This window comes from Phoxinus phoxinus, assembly GCF_949152265.1.
Source record: "Phoxinus phoxinus genome assembly, chromosome: 3".
Taxonomy (NCBI): domain Eukaryota; kingdom Metazoa; phylum Chordata; class Actinopteri; order Cypriniformes; family Leuciscidae; genus Phoxinus; species Phoxinus phoxinus.
In genome coordinates, this window is record NC_136878.1 from 39,003,522 (window position 1) to 39,026,561 (window position 23,040).

The 23,040-nt window shown below is 37.9% G+C and overlaps 1 protein-coding gene across 4 annotated transcripts in view; it reads right to left on the reverse strand.

Moving 5' to 3' along the window:
- fer (fer (fps/fes related) tyrosine kinase) overlaps positions 1-22,209 on the reverse strand; it is a 43,595-nt gene extending 21,386 nt beyond the window's left edge. The window contains exons 1-10 of one of the 4 annotated variants that reach the window (XM_079608761.1): positions 22,112-22,209; positions 21,716-21,892; positions 11,975-12,258; positions 11,595-11,768; positions 11,410-11,509; positions 8,862-9,045; positions 4,491-4,628; positions 3,827-3,946; positions 3,490-3,612; positions 731-920 (exon numbers count right to left, since the gene is read on the reverse strand). In XM_079608761.1, the coding sequence (XP_079464887.1) occupies positions 731-920; positions 3,490-3,612; positions 3,827-3,946; positions 4,491-4,628; positions 8,862-9,045; positions 11,410-11,509; positions 11,595-11,768; positions 11,975-12,184 (1,239 nt within the window). In that variant the 5' untranslated portion in view covers positions 12,185-12,258; positions 21,716-21,892; positions 22,112-22,209. Of the gene's footprint in view, positions 1-730; positions 921-3,489; positions 3,613-3,826; positions 3,947-4,490; positions 4,629-8,861; positions 9,046-11,409; positions 11,510-11,594; positions 11,769-11,974; positions 12,262-15,830; positions 15,935-21,514; positions 21,564-21,715; positions 21,893-22,111 lie in introns of those variants that run through there. The other 3 variants (XM_079608760.1, XM_079608763.1, XM_079608762.1) reach the window with 3 other exon arrangements.
- Positions 22,210-23,040: the final 831 nt, after the last annotated feature.

A 23,040-nucleotide genomic window follows, 5' to 3' on the forward strand; every position in this document is an offset into this window, starting at 1 on the left:
AAATGATATGATTTGAAATGTAACATTTATCTCATGTTTACTTGCCCAGACTACTGACTACACACATATTCCATTTGAAAAGTGTAAATTAAAAGTAAATCTATAGTAAATTTATTATTATTTTTTACAGAGATTAACTAAAATAATTACCACCTTATTAAACACCTACAATATGCTACTTTTTTTTTTGTGTGTGTGATATTTATTTCCTCATTGTTTGGTTCATATAACCAGGAAAAAAACTGTTATTAAAAAAACAGTTGTTACTCGAGTACAGATGTAATTTACCACTGGGACTTTTCCCCAACAATTTTTTGCCATGGCTAATTTTGTCCTGAGGACTTTATGAAAGTCTGAAGCAAAAAGGTTACCTCCAGACCAGGAAGTCATAATTTATAACTAGTAATGAGTAATGACCCCTTTAACTTTTAGGTTTATACATTGCAAAGCCGCTGTGCAAGCAGCTTTAACCTTGACCATTCTGCAACTGAAATTAACTTACCGTCACAAAGTCCTCGTCTTCCATCGGGGGGGATGTGGCTAATATGAGCTCAAATGAGCATGAGCATGGACACACGTCAAAAATCCACGGGAAATAGTACATCATCTGGGCACCTCTTGCATACCATTTTTAATGTGCTCTAATTTGAGAGGCACAAATTCTAATCTCTGTACTCTTTAATAAGGAGGTAGTGTGCGAATTGGGACGCAGCTCCAAGCGATGCCTTACCATTGAGTTGACGGAGCGGGCGTCCTCTTCGTAATTGACGACAGGCGGTGGTTCTTTGCCCTCGTTCTCCTGCATCTTCTGCTCCAGTAGTTCTCTCTGTGCCGTGAGTTTGGCCTCCGAGCAGCGCAGCAGCTGGACCGTCTGTCTCAACTCCTCCAGAGAATGCTTCTGACAGAGTAACAACACCACACTGGAAAGAGAGAGAGAGAGATCACAGTGTTCAATCCACGATGAACGCTTCTTTTTAATCTCTTTTTAAGGATTTTTTTCTGTATGTCAGAGGCAGACGCACTGTCAAGTTCATTTCTGTAATCAATTTTACTACAAAACCTCCAAAACGTCACCAAAATGCAACCACTGAAACTACAAAACATTACAAAGACAGCTTTAATCCTATCAAGCTTACTGTATCATTTTTCATACGCAAATTTAAAAGGCCTCTAAATTATTAACATACTCAAAACTTTGCTGAATAACCTGTTGCATAAATTCTTTTAAAATCTTTTTTTTTTGAAAACTCATAAATATGAGTATCAAATATGATACATCAAGCTTTTAAAGAACATGTATTTGTACTCAATCATCATTGGATTGCATTGCATTCTCTTTGATTACTTTTCAAATGATCCGAATTTCATCAAAAACTGCACCAAATTGCATATTTTTGTTCAGTTTGGGCCTCTCAATAAAATTGAGGTGTTTTTTTCCTCTTCAAGTGTGAGTTCCATATTTTTACTATATGAGCCATAAAAGCCTGACGTATCAAATATGACGCACACAAAAAATGCAACCCTTTTAGATTTTTCTTTAGATTTTGTCCAAAGGTTCATCAAACTGTTCCATTAAAAAAAAAAAAAAATCTTGATTTTCCTGACTATTATTTCATATCAGGCAATACAGGGTTAATAAATTAATGCAACTAATTAAGAAGTACTCTTTTTTAACCATTAAGCCATTAATTAAATGTGTCCTTTTTTACATGCAGACTTCCTACAAACTTGATTGTCATGAATTTTAATTTAGATTTTCAGCCCAAGTTAAATTTTACGTTAACATATATGATTAAATATAAATATAAATGATTGCAGACATCAGCATTGAGTTCAGCTGGCTGAACTGGCATGAAGTAGTTCAGGTGTAGAGCTGAGCAGCAGTGCGGCTCATTTCAGTTTGCAGAGGTGATTATATCAGCATCTCTTGTACCGGATTACCCAGCAGACCTTAAAGAATGTGCTGAAGCTGGACAAATCCTCATCCATCCAGTTCACTGCGCTCCATCAGTCCGAGCCCTTTCATCTTCACAGAGGTGCTGAGGTCAACACGGAGCGCTCTGCTCAGCCTAATGAATCTCTATGGAAACACTTGAGTTCTCCACACTTCACTACTGCATCCATTGTTATAGCTGACATGACCATGAATGGACATTCAGTCAAATAATGCATTCAGTGGAAAAAAACAACAACTGCTGCTTCATACTGTATAACTCCGGAATTAAAAAGTCACAACTAGTGTAAACCAACATGGACATTGACGAGGAAAAATATGATTTCAGTTTCTGAATTTCTATTCAATTTTTTAGCATTACTTTTTAAATATAATTATCTTGTGGCCTCCTTGGCAGTTTGCCTGGCTGAGAACCACAGGTCTAAGAGACGACATCCCGAGCTCATATCATTTGTGTGGTAGTTAAAGGGATACTTCACCTCTGGAAAGATGAATGTGTATTTAAAATGGGTCATTTATGTAGTAGAAATGTGAAATTATTTTTTAATTTGGAGCCTAGACTGAGAAAAGCCAGAAAATGTATTTTCATGTGGATGAAAGACAACAACTCCCAGACTGCACTTGCTTCGCTGCCCTACGAGGCCATTCCCAAGCCACGCCTACCGGTAAGAGTGCAGTTAAACAACAAGGCTAGGCTACTAGTTGATTTGAAGCTTAAAAGACGCCGTTTTATCATGAGTCTCCGTGACAAGTCTGCCCGGGATTGTCCGAAATTGGCCCAAAATGTCGGCTTTTGCATTCTACAGTCACCATTCATTATGTTTACTGTGGCGAGCAGGACACGGCTGAGGGCCGCAGGAGAACGACGCGAGGCCGGTGGCGTGATTACTGATGAGCGGCATCTGTGAGACGCACTGGTCTTGTATCTCTCACGGAGGAGCGGGAATTTTCTTAGCAATGCTAAAACGCACATCAACCGATAACTTGTTGAGCGTTCATGTAAACACTACATTCAGATTCACCAATCGGAATTAATTCAGTTAGATTGAAACAAAAGGTGTGCATGTAAACAATGAATGGCAACTGTAGAAAACAAAAGCCGAATCCCGGACATTTTGGACGATCTCGACGGCCGGACATGTCCGGGAAAAAGGATGTATGGTAACCCCTACTACTCGGCTTTCTCCACAGAACAAGAGCCTGTTAGCTTAGCTTCCAAAAAAAAAGATGGCTGACACTGTTTGTACATTCTGTGAGTGAGATCCCACCCTCTATGGGCGGCTAGAAAACATGCGGAACAGCTTCTACTACTGGCTGTAGTCTCGAGCCTCTGGCCAAAAAATCCTCCGATGACGCAAAATGACGATTTTTGCGTCATCTGAGGATTTTTTCCAGACAAAAAATACATAAATCTCTCATCTCAGGGGGACATGAGGGAGGGAAGCATTGTAATTTGAAAATACTACAGGTTTTCTACTGATACAAAGCTTAATGCTAAATGCTGAAGTATCCTCTAAAGTACTTAATTTTCTTACTCAGATTTCTTCTCATAGGTTTTGGTAGATTCCTCTATCTTGTTCTCCAGGTCCAGCATGAGTTCTTCTTTGCTGCGCAGACTTTGCTGGGTCACGAGCAGCTCCTCTGAGGTTGACTTCAGCCTGAGATCAGTCAAACACACACCTTTACCATTTTAACTGCCATACCAGGTTTACCACTTATGACTGGTAACATAAAAAACAGCTGTTGTTCCAGAACATAGAGACTGTGGAAATAGCTAAAACTCATCAATGTTCACCTAACGCTACCAGGCAGTTATGCAAATTTGTATTAATATGTGATCTATCTTACGTGACTGAGAAATTAGCAACTCACATGGCTTGTAAACTGTCTGCCGTCAAATTATTCCACAGAATCTCATTTGCTTGAAGATTCTCGGTTTCGTCTAACAGCGTTGCATCAAATTCTACATTTGGTTCTTTGTCTTCTGGTGATCTGTTGAAATGGAAATTGAGGGGATGTCAAAGTTATTGGAAACATTTCTGACAAAAATATATATTTAAATTCTAAAAATATGCAGTCTATTATTTCAATATTAGTATTTACAAATACAAAGTACATACTAAATGTTTAGTTCTTTTAAAAAAACTTTAATAGAATTATGAATAGCACTTGACAATAAGGTCTCATTTCTTCTTATAGTTTATACATCAACTAACATGAACTAACAATGAACAATATATTTGTTACAGTATTTATTCATCTTTCTTAATGTTGACTAATAAAAATGCAGCTGTTCATTGTTTGTTCATGTTAGTTCACAGTTCATGTTAACAAATACAACTTTTTGATTTTAATGTACAAGTTATGTTGAAATTAACTAACTAAGATGCTGTAGAATTTTTGTTCATTGTTAGTTCGTGTTAACTAATGAAATTAGTTCATAACAAATTGAACCTTATTGTTAAGTGTTAACAAATTATTCACTCCTTAAAAACATTATAATCAGTTTGATTTTTTTCCCCCACAAGTGCCTTACTTATAAATTTCGATGAAGTTGTCATACTCTGACAGTGGATCGATTTGGTCGATGGAAGTGTGTATTTCTTTGTGGACCTTCACTATTTCATCTGTTAATAGGCTGGTGATTTCACTGTACTCCTCCAGAATCCCCTTACTAGAACAGTAAAAATTAAAATCATTGTTAGAACATTTATGAATGTGCCATTTCATTAAGATGAGTTAAACTATTTAAATTGTAGTGGTGCATATTGAAGCCATACTTAAATGCATACCGGTATGCATTTCTTTCTTCTGCTGAACGCAAAAGAAGATATTTTGAAGAATGTCAGAAACCAAACAGTTGAAGTTACATTGACTTCCACTGTTTTTTTTTTCATTCTATGGAAGTCAATGGGACCCATCAACTGTTTGGTTTCCAACATCCTTCAAAATATATTCCTTTGTGTTCAGTAGAAGAAAGAAATGCATACAGGTTTGGAACAACTTGAGGGTAAGTAAATTATTAAATGATCTTTAATCCCTTTAAGGTTAGACATTTGAACAAATCTATTACATTCCTGATTAGGTAAACTAAAATCTACTATTTATCATTTTTAAAATGAACTAACAGTTACACTAGTCAGTGGTTCTGAACATAAAACTTTCCCCCTGAATTTATGGCTTGTTTGACCCATACCGAATGGTCATATATAAATCAGTGGTGCGCTCTAAATCAATCCCAGAAGGCTCTTGCAATTGTTTCCTTCGTGTGGATTAACCTCCACATCAGATTACTGCAAACTGTGATTAAAAAACAGCTTAGGAAAGGAAAAAACCCAAAGAGACTTCTGTTCTCTGCTAATCCTCTGACAGCTATGAGATATTGGATTGAGGCTACAGCATGCAGTAAGGGTTCTGGTGGAGCTGAACTGGTTGCGCAAGGTCTATACCAAAAGATTTAAATACACGTGGCAGTCCAAGCATTCACAACAACCAGGCACAGTACAGTGGGAGGACCACACTGCCCTCCACAGTTGGGGAAGCTCTATTCTAATTTAACTACAACCATCTTAAATGCTTAAATTGTATATTGTTATTAAATTGTTTAATCCTCATATATACACTACCATTGAAACGTTTTTTTTTTTTTAAGAAACTAACTTTTATTCAGCAAAAACACATTTAACTGATCAGACACAGCAAATCATGTATAATGTTACCAAAAAAATACTGTTCCTTTAATTTCAATTCATCAACGAATCCTGAAAAAACTGCATTAGTTTCCACAAATAAAGCATCAGAATGTTTTTTTTAACATTGATAATAATAAGAAAACTTTCTTGAGCTCTAATATCAGCATATTAGAATGTTTTATGAAGGATCATGTGACTCTGAAGACTGGAGTATTAAGTAGTAATTCAGCTTTGTCATCACAGGAAAAAAAGACATTTTAAAATATAATAAAATCGAAAACAATATAGGCCTATTACTCTTTTTACTGTTTTCTGCTCAAATAAATGAAGCCTTGATAAGCAGAAGAGACTTTCAAAAAGATTAAAAAGTGGGGGTGTAACAATATACCGTGTCACAATATATCGGAATACAAAAATGCATCAATACAATAGTATCGTGGATAATGACAATATGTATTGTGTATAATTGACCCAAAATGAACATTTCTGGTTTACAGAGTTTTAGTGTCAGAACTACATTAAACTACTATATATAATGCAATGGGGGGATATTTGTGGGTCCTGATAAGGCCAAATGTTATTCATTTAAATATGTCTAGCCAGTGACAGAGTGCAAGCATGTTCGTCTAAAATAATTCTGTATTTTCAGCTTCAAATTCATCAATATTTTTTATTCTGGTGTCACCATTGTCCTGTGCATTGGGTTACCAGCACTAAGTCCAAGCCGATTCATTTCCACCCCCCAATGTAAATCCAACAGTTTTATTCAACAGTACATTTTTTTGTTAACCTTTTACCATATGTCTTGGAGTATCGCAATAATATCGTATCGTGAGCTCAGTATTGTGATATGCATCGAATCGCCGTGACACGAGGGGTATCGTTACGCCCCTATTAAAAAGTCTTACCGACTCTAAACCTTTGAATAGTGTTGTAAATGATATGTTTTTTTAACTGTGTATCTTCAAATACACACTGCCATATGAACAACTGAAAATTAATTACACTAAACCTTAACTAGACAAAATTTTCTTCAGTTCTACATGGAAATGACTAAAATCTTTCCTTCATCTAGAAAAGTAGTTCTATCTCAAAAGGACCATTTAGACAAACTCACAGTTCAGTGACAATATAAGGTGCTTTGGAGTTTTACTTTTGAATCCTCTGGTATTTATAGGCTTCAATTTTAAGAAGCATTTTTAGGGGCCAAGCACCGAAGGTGTGTAGGCACTTATTGTAATCGTTAGTAGTGTTCTTCTGTCCCTCTATGGCAGCCAATAGAATCACAGCGATTTTGGAGTCCTATAACTCAATCCCTCTAGCGCCACCAACTGTCCAAAGTTGCACACGTTTACGCTAATAACTTTTGAACTGTCATGGCTAGAAACAATTATTTTTTTCCTCTGATTCCTTGACTCAAGATGAACAAAATAAAAAAAGGTCCCCACCATTTTGAATTCTCCTAAAAACTTACTTTTTTTAACTCCTCCTAGGACGTTGCTCATTTTCACAAAAATCTACCATATCTTCAGACCATGGCAACAAAAAAAACATGGAAAAAAACAGAGTTCTCAGAATAACTTTCAAATAAATTCAACACAGATGACGCAAAAGTGGATGTGGTCCTATATCTCTAAGTCAGATCAAACTTGAGCTGAATCTGAAATCACCCCCTTAAACCCTCAACTCAATGACGTCCACTATGGTCTCAGACACCACAACAAATGACTGTTTTGGCATAGTGCCACCTAGTTGTTAAGAGATATTAAAAATGCTATTTTTGCTTACAACTTCTGAAAAGTCTGGCCAAAAATCACAAGACTGGTCCCTTTAGATTCGGAGCGGCATAACAAGTTGAAAGATACCCAATTTTCCCATGTAGGCTATTTTAAATTTTGTTGTGAAATGTTATATTTTACTAACTCATTAGCATACCGTTTCAAAACTCGCTATTTGTCTTCGACACAATGCCCTGGAGGGACTCAAAAAGTTTCAGGGCAGTGTCATTTTGTGGTCAAAAATTATTATGAAATATATTATGAAATTAAAAAAACACTAATAGCTTTTGATTAGTTTAGCCTAGTGTCATGAGACTGGTCTTGATAGATCCCATGGATCATACCAAAAAAATCAATACCAATTCCAAAAACATGTTTTTTTATCTACTTTTTCTAATTGTTCCTAGACTGTTGATCCAATTTTTAACAAATTCTACTATGCAAAAAGTTATGGACTTCATTTAAATAGGCAAAACCGTTTTTGTTTACCACCAACAAATTTGATGGCATGAAGCCAAACTGCATCTGAGGCAGATCAAATTGGTGTCGGCACCACCTATTGGTCAAACGTAATAAGCAATAAACAGATAAATTACAAGAGAGTCCATGTCCCAATTGACCGTTTGCAAAGCCGTTCTCACGCCACACCATGTTCTCACGCAGTGAAAAATACATCGCGGAGCAGAGAGGACACTGACAACGAACTGACAGACAGGACAGACCAGGTTACTTTTCGGTTACTTTTGATGTTAAACAAAGTCTTGCTTCTAGTTCATTTATAGCATCAAATAAACATGAATGAACATCAGAAGGAATGTTGTTTTAACCGCGGAAAGGCATCATGACACTCCGTTTTTCAAGTTCAAATCCTCCCATGTTAATCTACTAACTCTCCTGACTGCTTTGTCGGACAAAATGGCGGATGGCAAAGTATGATTGGTCAGATCACCTGCCAATCAAACTCCGTGCGAAGGGTCAATTATGTCACATTGAAAGTGATTAAATGTATGGGTTTTCAACCATTTTGCTAAAATTGTCTCTAAATGCCTTTTTAATAATTTAAGCAGTTGGTCTGATGCGCGCTGTAATGCTTGCTCATAATTTTGCCTCTATAGTGCTTGGCCCCTTATATGCTGCATGCAGCTATATTGTTTCTATTGTTTTTGAAAACTGATGGAAAGGCTAAAAAGATTATCTGTGTGGTAATCAACATGTGGCATGTACTGTAGACATGTACATTTATGCATTTAGCAGATGCTCTTATCCAAATCGACTTGTATTCCATTGAGGGGATATATTTTATCAGTTCGTTCATTCTCTGGGAATTGAACCCATGACCTGGTCCTTGTTATTGCTACTAGCACCATGCTCTACTGTTTGAGCTACAGGAACAACTAGAAGAGGAAATACACCAGAAGTGTAATCTGGTCCACTCACAGTGCATTGATCATCTCCTCCTGCATCTTCTGCAGGGAGTCCAGCAGCAGAGGCAGTGCAGTCTCATGGTGGTGCTCCTGATGTAGCTGCGCGCTTTTCACTGCCAGCACGTACTGGTTGTGCAGGTTATGCAGTTTCATGGTGGCTTTGTCATAGCGCTCACGGGCTTTCTCCGTCTCTTTGCCTGCAGAGGAGATGAAAGCAATTGTGGCGGTGAGATGAAAGTCAAAGGAGAAGTCCTCAGAAGGCTAATGTTGTGTTGTGTAAGCCTTTGAAAACTGCAGATTTGTTATATGAGCAGTTGTAAGTAGTGGTCAAACGATACTGGTATTTACTGTTTGTTTATACTAAGATCCTTTTTTTTTTTTTTTACTCTTCACATTGTTCTCCTATCCAACATTCAGCTTGGTACAGCATTGAATTCCACATAAAAAATGCACTAAAACTACCATACACTTTATGTTTGAAATGTTTGAACATTTCACTTCAAACAAAATCAGGATGTAAACTGAGATTATATTTCTTATTTAATTAATTCCCTCAACAACTGTATTTAAGAACCAGGTTTCCTACTGTCTTGGAAAACCTAGATATATGAGGGCATTTTAAAGGAGTGATTTCTAGACCTGGAAATTCAACTAAATCTTAAAAGGTCATGGGAATTTTTTTCTAGTTATGTCAGACCACTGCAGGGTCAATCTTTGTTGTAATGCTCTAAAATGATGTTGGGTAGAAGTTATTTTTGAAAAAAATAAACTGTTATCACAAATGACTACTACAGTCTAGTAAATTAATTGTTGTAAAAATGTAAACCCTGAATAACATTCAGATATTGAATCTTCAGTGATTATAGAATTTAATTATTAAAAAAAAAAAATATATATATATATATATATATAAAAATATAATATATATATATATATTTTTTTTTTCATATATTGCCAGTCATAGTTTCCGTAAATAAAGTTTAAAAATGACAATGTCTGCAGAAGTACCAGATATGGTAATCATTAAATATTGTATAGATGAAAGTCTTTGGACCGACATGAAGGTGAGTAACTGGAGACCAAAATTAGACAGACAAACCTTCATTGCACATCACAGTAATAGTTCTCCGTTCATCAGATAAACCTGATAAATTACTCAAGATTCAAGTTATAGGAGAATAACTGAGTGAGCGAGTCTGAGGGACTTGAGCACTTGTATATTGTATTCAAATGGGTATGAATTCCACAAGCATGTGTAGACCTTTTGATAAGCTGATGGGACACACTTACAGCATAAAAATGTAAAGTTGAAAGTAAAGTTTTTACAGAGCTTTATTTACACATTTTAATCTTCAACACTTTTAAATAAACTTTTAAATGTCTTTTCAGTAATCTATATGGAACAGATGATACAATTTAGTAATTGCGGTGCTTCTAAAAAGCAGTTGCAAATGTTTTGCAAAAAATAGACATTCCTTTAACTTACATTAGAAAGTTGTTCTCAATATTTAGCAATTTTGGGCCACGCGAGTTCCAGGTCATGAATGATGGGAATGAGCGATTTATAGTGGCAGTCTTTCTCTTAAAGAACACGCACGGCGGATTGAAGGTGCAAAACAATATATTTAAAAAAATCGCCCGTTAATCAAACCCGTTTTTCTCAAAATTCCGTTCTTGAAAATCATAGTGATCAGCCGACTTCAGATAACCATAACTTTTGTTACAGACAAACGATGAAAGAAATAAAAAGCGATTTAGAAAGGGCTTGAACCCAGCTTTAATAAGGTATCAAAACCTGTAACATGTCAAATTTCACCATGTGGTGGGTTTTCCCAGATCGCATCACATATAATACTCCGACTCAATCTTGGGCTTCATAAAAGTAATCCATTCACTTGTTCCGGATGCAAACGAGCTGTTTAAACAGGACGTGTCAAAGCCAACGTTCTTTTACTCTTCCATTTGTCCTCTTGTCAGTAGATTCAAGCGTGTGGGAGTATGTCAGAAATTTAATGGGCATCTATATGCTGTATCCAGTGTAGACAGCGTTAGTGATTATAATGGGTTCTTAATTGCTTTTGAAGAGACAGGTGTCAGACGTCAAGCGACTGTACGCCAGTGGGCGGGGCCTATGGTGTGATGTATAATGATTCGTCTTGCTCAAGAGGCAGTCATTTGCTGATGTATTCACATCTTGCATGCTACATCAGATCCCACCACATCCAAAAGAGACTTTTTCGGAGCTTGGTTACATAATGTTTATAATGAGGAGGATGCTTTAAGATATGAAACTTGCAGGATGTTTTAATGGTACAAACAAAGACCTCTTACAAGATCAAAAGATCAAGGAAAATTGGATTTCTCACGTCATGACCCATTTTAAGAGGAACTGAGCTCTCAAGTGGCCAAGACCGCAAGTGTGGGTATTGGGACAGGTCTTCACTTAAACTGTTCATGCACTTGACAGACTCATTAAAACAGGTTCATAAGAGTAATTTTGTTGTGAATTGGACATAATCGGTTTATTATTTGAGAGAACAGAGAATAAACAAACACCTTACCTTTTACCATGGCCTCCTTATATTTGTCTCTTGCTAAAACAGCATCCTTAGATAACTGCCTGTAGGTGCATTTCAACTTCTCAAGATCACATTTGGTTACCTGTGGGGGTCAGAAGCCAAGTCAAAACTGACCCATCAAACAGATGCTCCCTGAAACGGCAGTGGTGATCTATACAAAGGCTCACCTTGTTCATTTCAGACTCGATCTGCTGGTGGAGGCTTTGGTAACTCTTCTTCACCTGCTGCTTGTCTTTGATCATCATGGTGAGGCGGTGGAGAGGCCCTGAGTTGAGCTCCTCAGCGTGACACTTCATAATCTTGCTCAACTGCTCTGTCTGCTGCACCATGTGAGTCCATGACTGATAACAACAACCACATGATGATACAAAGCGATAGAATAAGAAAGTATGTGTGTGGGTGAATGAATGTGAGAAACAAACAAAGAGATAAAGAGATTGAGATGACAAGACAAAAAACAGAGAGAGAACGTTGCAGGTACTGAGCATAAAAAAATCATAAGCATCAGCTACCCATAATGCAGCGGAAAGGACCAGAAGGCTGTTACCTTGGAGATGTTGCTGACATAGTTGATCTGAGAAGTGTTGTCATGCTTGTCCACCTGCTGGCTGATGTTGAGCAGGAGCGATGCATATTCCTTGTCGCTCTTCACCCGTAAGGTCATGAAGCGCTTCACCGTCTCCAGCAGCTTCAGCTCCCAGTCCTGCAGCTTCATCAGACCCTCGTGGGAGTTGCGCAGGTCCTGGCCAAACCCCATCTTACTCGCAAGGCACGCGGTCTCTCTCTCTCACTCAATGGGGTGTGCCGCTCAGGTCTGCATTGTTGCTGCTGCTGCTGAGAGAGGGTATGAGTAGAAATAATGACTGGTTAGTTGAAGCACATGTGCCAAGTTGTAGGCTACTCTTTGTATTGTATTCATGCTTGTTTCAAATGGTTTTGATAAACTTTTAACCATTTTTAATAAAAGTTTAAATGTAATGATGCTAAAACGTAATGTGGCAAGCAGGGCGGGGCCAAGAGCCGCGGGAATGGAGCGAGGACGCCGGTGGCGCAATTGCTAAATAGCGTCACCTGCACGCCAGGGGCTGCCGTTTTACTTTCATTCTGTTGCTGGTTTATTTTGTGATGGTTTATTTTGTGATTAAAGTTGCATTGAACGTTTGCCAATTCTCCCTGCTTCTTCCCTGAACCTTTAACATTGTTACAGAGGCTTGTAACTATATTTTTCTTACATTTTTCTACAAAAAAAACTTTGCGAACGGTCAATTTCTTAAATGCATCAAAAACGGTTTAAAATGTAGGCTATTTTTCTAAGTTAAAAAGTGTTTATACATGATGAATAATTTGATTAATTCATAAATATCATTACAATTTTGGAGAGTCACACCATATTATATTTGACAAATTGAACCAACCTTGTTTTGATATTTTAAGTGACCCCTGCAGGGATCCTCCCTATAATATCCTTTCCTGTTTTCATTCTGCATGTTGGTCACACCACATGACTTTGATATGGCAGACATTTTGTTTTAAATAAATACAGTTATCATAATAAATAAATACAAATGATAATGCCAAACTTCTTAAATAAATATATTTATAATATTTATATAATAAATATAATTATTATAATAAATAAATAAACTGGTAACGCAATAATGCTTTTTCAAATAAATAAATAGGCCTAAAGCAAGCCAAACCACTTTTCTTCTCTTTTCAAAAGAGGCTTTTATCCATAATGATATTAGGACAGTTGTTTCACCATATTTACATGATATATTATATATCTGCGTCAGTTACACGACTCTCACATTTGTTCAGATGTATTCATTTATTCATAAATAGGCCTACATTAAAATGCTATTCTTGTAGGCTACTTTTTCTTTTTAATTGTCGGTGTGAAACAACTGTTACACAACTGAGACTGGAATTAGCCTACTGACGACAGTTCAGAAGCGGTTCTTTCTTTGGGAGACAATAACTTTATTTGTCATGCACTTTAATCTTTAAAACTTGCTGACATTTTACATTCACAAACAGCTATATAACACACTGAATTTAAGGTAATATCCAAAAAAGTACAATAGGGGCACTTTAAAGGGGGAATTCACCACTGATAAAAAAGGCTTTCAATGAAACATGGCTGTCTATGCAGTAGAAAAGGCAAAAAAAGTTTAAATCTGGCTGGTTGGGGGTGGTACAGCGAAAAGAGGAGGCGTGTTCCGGCGCAAACGTTCCCTGGTGCTATTTCTCCATCTGCCTCTCTCCATTGACAAGCGTTAACCTTACTTGTAGGCGGGTACTCTGTTGAAGTTTAAAACTATTGGATCTGCCCAGAGCCACTCAGGATCTGCCATAACCAATCGCTAACGTTTGGTCATCATGACGTATGTCATGCGCCGGCCGTAAACACGTATCCGAATGATCAGAGGATTGTGTTTAGAATAAGATGCCTGTCAACGAGAGCTGTAGGTTTTGTTCTTCGAATTTAAGAATTCACGGAACAATTACAAATTCTAAATGTATATTTGACACTAAGGACAGTGATAATGTATCCAGTCAACTGTCGAAGCTGGGTCTAATCATTAACAATACGCCGCTGCGCTCGATTCGGATCTGCCGCAAATGCTGTGTAGTGATCAGTGATCGCTCGCATCTTTCTCCGCTGCCATACGCACGGCATCAACGTCATCGTTCTCAGCCACTCCCTCTGTTCGCTGATTGGACCGGTGAAATTTTTATTTGAGAAAACCAAAGAATACAACACAATCCCAGACCTAGTACTGAAGGAAAATGAAAATTGAGCGGAAGTACGTAGGAGGGCGGAGCCAGGCTACACAAACGCAACAGTTTTCATTTTTACAAATCATACATTACAAGGAAAAATATTAACACACGAGAGAAATCATTGTTGTGTCCATGAAGATGTGAAAAAATAAATCTAGCTTACACATTTACCCAAATTATTATACGCCTGTTTAACCGAAGCTAATTTGGGTGGGTTTCTCCCATCCCCATACAATGTCACTTCTCTGTCTTTTACGGCCATGATGAGAACGTCGGTCTCCTCGGCTGTGAACCGCTCCTGGCGTGCGCTGGCAAATCCGCCGTTATAATAGCAATCTGCCATGGAACAAGCGCGCCTGCTCTTAAAGGGAATGTGAGATGACGCTCTGACTGGTTTATTTCACGTTACGCCCAAACCACACCTATGAATAATGAAGTTACTTCAGACCAACCCATTTTAGATTTGTGTCGGGCGCACGATTCATTTATCCTGCTGGTATAATATCAACAGCCGAGACCCGCCCACAAAGTTACTTGCGTTTCGCGTTTGATACTTGCGTTTCAGATCGTTAAAATAGGGCCCCATGTGTCACCAGAGAGTAGTCTGACGGTTTCACTGGAAAGTCCAGTTATATTAGGCAGTGGCAAAAGGTTGCAAAGAATTATAAATATGGAGAGAATGCAGAGACAAAAAAATTCTGAAAAACCTTCACGTTTGTAGTTGCCATTACAAACTGGATGACTACGAACACAGTATTTTAATACCAAACAGAGAGGAAGAAACCTTAAAGTTAATTAGGAAGAAGAGGAATGGGGAGCACCTTCTGCCCAACTCCCTAAAGCAAAATGCCATCGCGTGCCAGTAAGAAAGGTGTTGCCATAGTATTTTTACCAAAAATGCTGTTTAAATAGTAGACAAAGAAAGTGCAATACAATTTTCAGTGATAAACATACTCATAAAATAACAGTTTTTTTTAATAACCCCCTGTCGATCAGAATGTCTCTGGGCAGGAATACATAAAATGTGGAAATACAATCTGTAGATTACACAAAAGCCCTAGAGCTAACTAAACACGTTTGGCTTTCGTAAAAACTACAGATTGGGCCTTCCGCATTTTTGAAACTGCGTCGGAAGTTTATCAGTCTAGCTAACACATAGAAAGAGTATACGTTGTTAATTTACATACTACCGACAGTATGACTACCAATAATACAAAGCAGGTTAAAATGTGGCGAACTTACACTTTGCTTAATGGGTAGTTTTACTCTCTATAGAAGCAACCAAATAAACACAAGATGATGTAAGAGGATGTTTCTGTTAAACATATAAACCACAAGTGATTTTTAAGAAATTTCTATTTGACCTAATAGTCCACTTCATTGCCTCCCAGTAGAAAACCCACAGACAGCTTTTTACCAAACAATAAGTAGTTATCCAGTGAGAAAAACGGATTTGTCTGGAAAAAAAATATATGCAGAAGACCTAGACGACTGACATGTCAAACTCAAGATGTGTTCCTCCGAGAATCACACCAAAAACATGATCCGTTTACACCTCAAAGCCATGACCAGTCTTAAATAACCATGTAACAAAAAGCATCACAAAGCATTCTTACCTTGTTTTCAGCACATCTCAATTACGCTGAATAACCTCACCCAACCAGTGTGTGCAAGAGGAACCGAGGAATATGGCTTAAACCAGTGAACATTCATTCCGGGTGCCATACAGGTTAATTGAAAGAGAATGTAGTTTATCAAGTGCAAATCAAGCGAGAACAGACTTCCTGTATGACGACCGTCTAAAAGCCACATGAGTGGCCTGTCAAGAAAACAGTCAGATCTAATAAAAGGTAATGACTGTTGAAACGAAAGTATAGACAGTAACACAACACCACATTTTACACCTCCGGTTCCTTTCTTAGCAACTAAAAGAAGTATGAGAACAACTTCAGCTAGGCTATTTATGCCTTGAGGCTAGTGTGACAACATGCCACAATTAATGACACTGAGACATAGGTCTAACAGTACTGTGTGCTACAATTAAATCAAGATGCTTCTAATATCAAAAATGGTGACTGTACTGAACTGGTTTACAGTCGGGGACTAAAGCAGGTGGTTATTTAATTACTCAGATTAGTAATGTAGTTTAATTCTTTACAAAGCCCTTAATAACCTCCTTATCTAAGAGTACAAACCTTCTGCTCCCCTTCTTCCAACAAAGGGAATAACACTGGGTCACATTTAGCTTATAGAACCACCGATTCACTAAGAAGCTTACAGGAAGGCCGTTTTTTTTTTTAGGATGTTTGCCACTAAAAGTGATGAAGACATTTGAGTTGAATTGAAAAACTTACGGAAATCAGTTTTTATTATACTCTATATACTCTTATACTCTTTATCATGAGATTTCTTCGTTTGTGAGGGTTAAAGGTAGAGTTCTGACAATATACTTTTAAAATTGCCATCATAAAAAGTGAGCAGGTTAAACTTGTTTGGGATATTTTTATTCTGCTTAACTACCAAATGTCACAGTAAACGTACAGTTTGTTTAAATAGTCAACCATTAAACTACATGAGGTGGAGGTTGTGTCAGTAAGCCACAAGAAGAGACCAAAGCAGACAATGTTAATTGAATGAGATTTCCTGTGAAATGTGGTTTCCTGTGAAAATTATTAGGCTATTCTGATGAACAAAATCAAACTGACAACTTGTGACGGATATAGGATATTATGTACTTAGCAAGTTCATGTTCAAATTAGGGCTGTCAAAAATAATGTGTTAGTTTCTGTAATTAATATTTTCTGTTTAACACGTTACAAATATTTAACGCAATTAATGCAGCATCCATTTTTTTACCCTTCCTGAAGTAGCTATGCTAATGTCTACCAAATAGGTAGGAAACCTTATAATGCCTTGGGAATGTTGCCATATAGGCCACTTCCACTTGGCTGTCTGCTATGGATACTCTTGAACAGAGTCATACTGCCTTGCTTTAGTAGGAAATACTTCTTAGCAAACGCTATGCAAATATTGTAGACTTATATTGTTCGTGGGTGCAAGAATTTTAAATTTTAACGTAAATTGTGCGTAAATTTTAACTTTGTGTTTGTAGTCAAGATTTCCAATTGGATGATTACGAACACAGTGTTCTAGGTTAAATGAAGGGGGAAACTGAAAAAACTGCCGTTCCGTCGCCTCCACCAAAGCAAAACGCCATAGCGTGCAGATGTGAAAGCTGTTGCCCTAGTGTTCCATTTTTAACATAATGCTATAAAGAGTGAACGTACGATACAGTTTTCAGTGATAAACCTATCTTTACAATAACTCTATAAGACATTTTAGTCAGAACTAGTGGTTGACCAATATATATCGCCCAGTATTTGGCATTTTTTTATTATCTGCGTTACTATTAGTTTACTTTATTTGTTTAGGCTAACAGTTCAGAAAAAGGTTAAATGAAGAAAGCAAATGGTAAATGAAAAGTATTACAGCACTTGCATTCAATTATTAAAGGGTTAGTTCATAGCCTGGTAATACCAGACTCTGCTACTTCACTTTGCTTCGTAGACAGAGTCTGGAATGGCATAATAGAGAAGTGTTTTCTCTCTCGCTAGGGGGCGCTTGTCTGAAGTTTAAAATCATTGGTTACCCGTAAGCCAATCCGATAAGTTTAGTTAGGACGTATGTTATGCGCCTGTACAGCCGCATCGAACCACAGACATCATGCATCGAACTTACACTGTAAACCTGCTATAAACACATGATGATGCGAGCGAAATACCGGAGTGAACATGGCTGTAAACGACTTTTGTAGATTATGCGAAGTTAATCTACGCATCCACGGTACAATCACAGCCTCTAAACTTATTTTTGACAGAGTGAAACAAGAAAATATTTGTAGCCAACTCTCAAATTTAGGATTATATCTTTTAAACACAGCCAGTGCCGCTGCTTGCCATTTTGGTGCCCTAAGCATAATTCCTTTATGATGCCCTCTACCCCGAGAAGCTTCATGAGGCGCGCGCGGTCTCTTGCTCTCTCTCCCTCTCTGCCGTGCACGCACTACGCGGTATAGAGCACAGTCTCTGTCTCGCGGGCGCGCTCGCTCTAGATTCCGGAGATTTTAACTAATTCGCAGGCATCAGAGAGCCGCTATCAATATGCGGGAGACTCCCGGAACGCTATTTTTTTGGTCCCCCTTCAGCTCTTGGTGCCCTACGCACAGCGCGTGGTGGGAGCGGTGGCACTGGTTCACCATAACAGAGCGAATTGCATCCCATGTCTCGTTTCGGTTTTCAATTTCTCTGACCTACAATGTAAAACTCTGCGCTTAGCGTCTACGTCACGGCTCTCAGCCCGCCCTCTGTTCGTTGATTGACCCGGCCGTCCGAAGGCCGGTGGAAAACTGAAAGATAGGCCGCTATCTCAGACTGACTACAGGAGCGAAATAAAATTAGCGGAAGTAGGAATTCTGACGTAGTCAGGCTAGTTAGTTCACCCCAAAAATTTAAATTCTGTCAGTATATACTCACCCTCATGTTGTCCCAACCCCGTAAGATTTTCATTCATCTTCTTCGTAACACAAATTAAGATATTATTGATGAAATCTGAGACCTGTCTCACTCCTCCATAGGCTTCTATTGTAATTTAAACTTGCCAGCCCAGAAAGTTATTAAAGACATTGTTAAAATAGTTCAAGTGACTACAGTGACTCAAAGTTTTTGTGCGCAAAGAACAAACAAAAATAATGCATTTATTCAACTATTCATTTTCTTCTGTGTGGGCCTCTAAGTGAGTTCACGTAGTGTAACAGGGCAGCGCTTCTGGGTTGTACGTCAGAACGTAGGCTCACTATTGGCCAGCATCACACGCATGACCAGCGAGCGACGGCCAATAGTGAGCCTACGTTCTGACGTACCACCCAGAAGCTCTGCCCTGTTACACTACGTGAACTCACTCAGAAGAAAATTAATTGAATATTTTTTTTTTTTTGTGCACAAAAAGTATTCTCGTCGCTTGATAAACTTAAGGTTGTGCCACTGTAGTCACTTGGACTATTTTAACAATGTCTTTAATAACTTTCTGGGCCGGCAAGTTTCAATTACAATAGAAGCCTATGGAGGAGTGAGACAGCTCTCAGATTTCATCAAAAATATCTTAATTTGTGTTCCGAAGATGAACGAAAGTATTACGGGGTTGGAACAACATGAGGGTGAGTAATTACTAACAGAACTGGGTGAACTAACGCTTTAATAATAGAAAGGCCACCGATATAATACTTTTTCATATTTATCCATGTGAATTGAATTCGGACAGGAGATTCCTACTGTCACTGGACAAACATGAGCAACAAACCTGAAATTCTTGATTTTAGACTATGCTGCTCTTCTCTATCCAAACTTTGGCCACTGTCATGACTCATATTCATGTCATATTCTCTGTGTAGGCTATCTGTTCTTTATTTGAGAAAATATGATTTCCAGTGGACAGACCTACAGGATTTACTTATTTTTGGTCCATGCTTTTTACAATTTCTTTATTATATAAAATACTATAGTACTACAGAATCAAGAAGATGCTCCTTAAAGTATACATCTTGTATTTCACAGGTTTCACGTTTTCTTCATATTGATTCATTCACAAATTATGTATTTCTAATTTAGTAAATAGTATTTAAAATAAATATAAATGCATCTGCAGCATGTGCAATTTACTATCTTTAAAAAAATAAAAATAATTGTGTAATATTATATATAACAGTCATCATTGGCAAACAAAAAATGTAAAGTCTATTGGTTTGGTTGACCATTAAAAATGTGCAAACTTGCACCTACACGCAATGTGAAACGAGACCTGCAGAGGTAGAAGGAGGAGGTCTGACCAAGCAATCGAACCAAGTCTGAAACCACCTCAATAAAACAAGTATCAAAAATCAATACTAAAAACACAGCAATTCCAATTTTCAATGACAGCTCAAAAGCAAAAGCCAGGCCCATCTGTGAAAACACATCATAGAGCTGTAAAATAACCACTGTGCTGTATAATCCTCTCTCACCCATAACACAATTAGGCTGGTTAATGCACATCAGTGGGAGTTTAGCTCAACAAGGATTTGCTGTGTGCAACAGAACAGCTCTGTGGGGGCACAACTGCTTGAATAGCACTTCTGAGCAAACTAGCAGAGGAATGTGATGCGAGTCCTTTATTTGAGCGTCTGAAGAACGGGACACCAAACATAACATGTAAACAAAGACAGCTTCATCTTGTGGCCACCATTGCTTTTATGTTAACAATAACATAATGGCGATCAAAGACACATACAACAAGTGTGTGTTCTTCAATTGCAATCCAGGTTTTAAATGCACTCTGGATGTTTCTTACCACATGTTTTAATAATTGCTGCTATCTCATCCCAGTGGTTGTGACAGTTCTCCCACAGGAAATGAGTAGCATGTTGCTCAAAATCCAAAACACTGTTCAAATCCACAAAACATTAGCATAGACTCCCAGTTGTCAATGACAGAAATGAACTAAAACATACTGAGAATAAGCAAAAGGACTGCGATTCTAGGCATATAGTGACCACAAAACATATTTGCACACTTGGTTTGTGTCATACATAACTGGATGAATTGCATTATACTGCGTATAATGTATAGTATTATAACAAATATCAAACCAAGTGGAATTTATTTAAAATAAAGCCAGCACAAGCACACTTTTTTTTTGTTGGACTTTAAATTATGAATGATGAACATTGACGTTTTGCAACCAGAAGATGGTTGAATAATATTTGTATTTATATTATGCAAAACACTAAATACAAAATGACTCAACATCTAGTTGTAACGTTCATGCCCATCATTCAGCACTACTATACATCAGATCTGATGCCATAACTGTACCATGTTGCCACTACAGTAATGTGTAGTAAGGGTAATTCAAATAGTTCATGATCATTAAATAAAAGAGGAAATTCAAAGGATTTTCCCCCAATGGGGAATGACCAATTTCCTTATGCACAAAGCCGTTCTCAGCATTCCTCCACAATGCACATGTGACACAATCTGACAGAATTACATACTAATAATATGCGATTGTTTGAGCTGGTCAATAATATGAATAACCCGCAGTTTATCTGCACAGTCCCTGATCGTACCGCTGTTGTCAAAAGTTTAAAAAGAGTGACGGACGACTCTTTCTTTGATATCAGATATAACACAAACGCACACATCCACAACCACCACAAATAACATTTACTGACAGTTGACACACTGCAGAACACATTTTATAGGCTTACTGAACATGTTCATTGGCTTTCCTGTGCTGGTGGGACGTTAGCCGCTGCTAGCGCTGCCCTGCTAATGCTGCCTGGCCTTTTCCTTTGGAAAAACAGCAAAGGAATTGAATACAAACGCGCATAACCGAGACTCGCGGCACACTAAACACCGTTTACGTGAGAAAAAAATTGCGTATGTGATAGAATAGTTCCTTGGCTTACTGTAATGGTGTATTGTGGTATTTGTCCTTGTTTCCTGATTCCTCGGTATTCCTCTTTTCTTTGACTGGGGTTGGAAGAGTTGAGTTGGGATTCGGGAGGGGTTTCCGCTCACTCCAGTGCTACCACAGGCTTATGACGTTTACCGCACGACCCTCCGAGCCCTGCAACAATGTGTGTCTGTGCGTGTGTGTGGTCAAGAATGAGTATTACTGCATTTACTGTATATATTTCAAAGTAGAAGACAGACAGGTGTTCATTTATGGTCATTGACACGAGGGGTGTGGAGTAGGAGGCTCCAGAACGGCTCTTTTCGATACACAACTGCTGAAGTGATTGAATATCTCAGTTTTAAACACTTTCGAAACACTTAACTTTAAGAAAGAACCAGTCACTCACTCATACTCTGTGTGTTGAGATTAAATGGATGCTCAGCTCAGCAGATGTCTGTCTGTCTTGAACACCAAATATCCGTAGTCTGTTTTCAGACTCAGAGTAATTATAAAAATGTCCGTTAGATGGTGCTATTTCGCATCGATGAACACATTCGTGGACTTGATTTTTTTTTACCCTTACGAAAATTAACATGGTTATTGTAGTTAAACTACAAGCCACAAATTAACAATGGTATTTGTAGAACTGTGGTTATACAAATGACCAATCCGTCAACATAACATGGTTCCCTTTTGATTTTGGTCACTTCGACATTGCGCCGGAATCTGATGCTTTGGGGAAACATCTTTTAAAGAGAAATACTGAAAACTCATTGAATAACGCTGTTGTTCTACAACGGCCAATTGGTGCTCAAGCGCGCAAAATAGGGACAGGCTTGCTCCCTATATAAGGCAGCACTGAGCGACATTGCCTCAATCTTACTCTTTCAAGAGAATGCATTCAAGAAGCCTCTTTCGATGTTTAGTTAGCCCCTACATTAGATGACCCTTCTGCACCTATCCTCTTCAGCATTTCGGTGAGTTCTTCGAGAACGGGGTGTCCAGATCCGATCATGTGATCGGAAATCGGGCCCGACCACGTGGTTTAAGACTCGATCGGAATCGGACGTTACCTCCCGATCAGGACTCGGATATATATGTAATGTATATATATTCTCATTATTTTTGAACACATCTATAGTTCTGAGTTAGACCCTTTTGACTCCACACAGAAACAGCAATGCGTGCGGCATGACATCAACAAAAGTGAAGAATTTATGTTATTTATTACTTGATTGTTTAAGCTACCTCACAGAAGTGCTCTTCGCTCTTCTTTATTCTTTTTTTATGTACGTATTATAGAAGTATCGGATCGGGACTCGGTATCGGTAGATA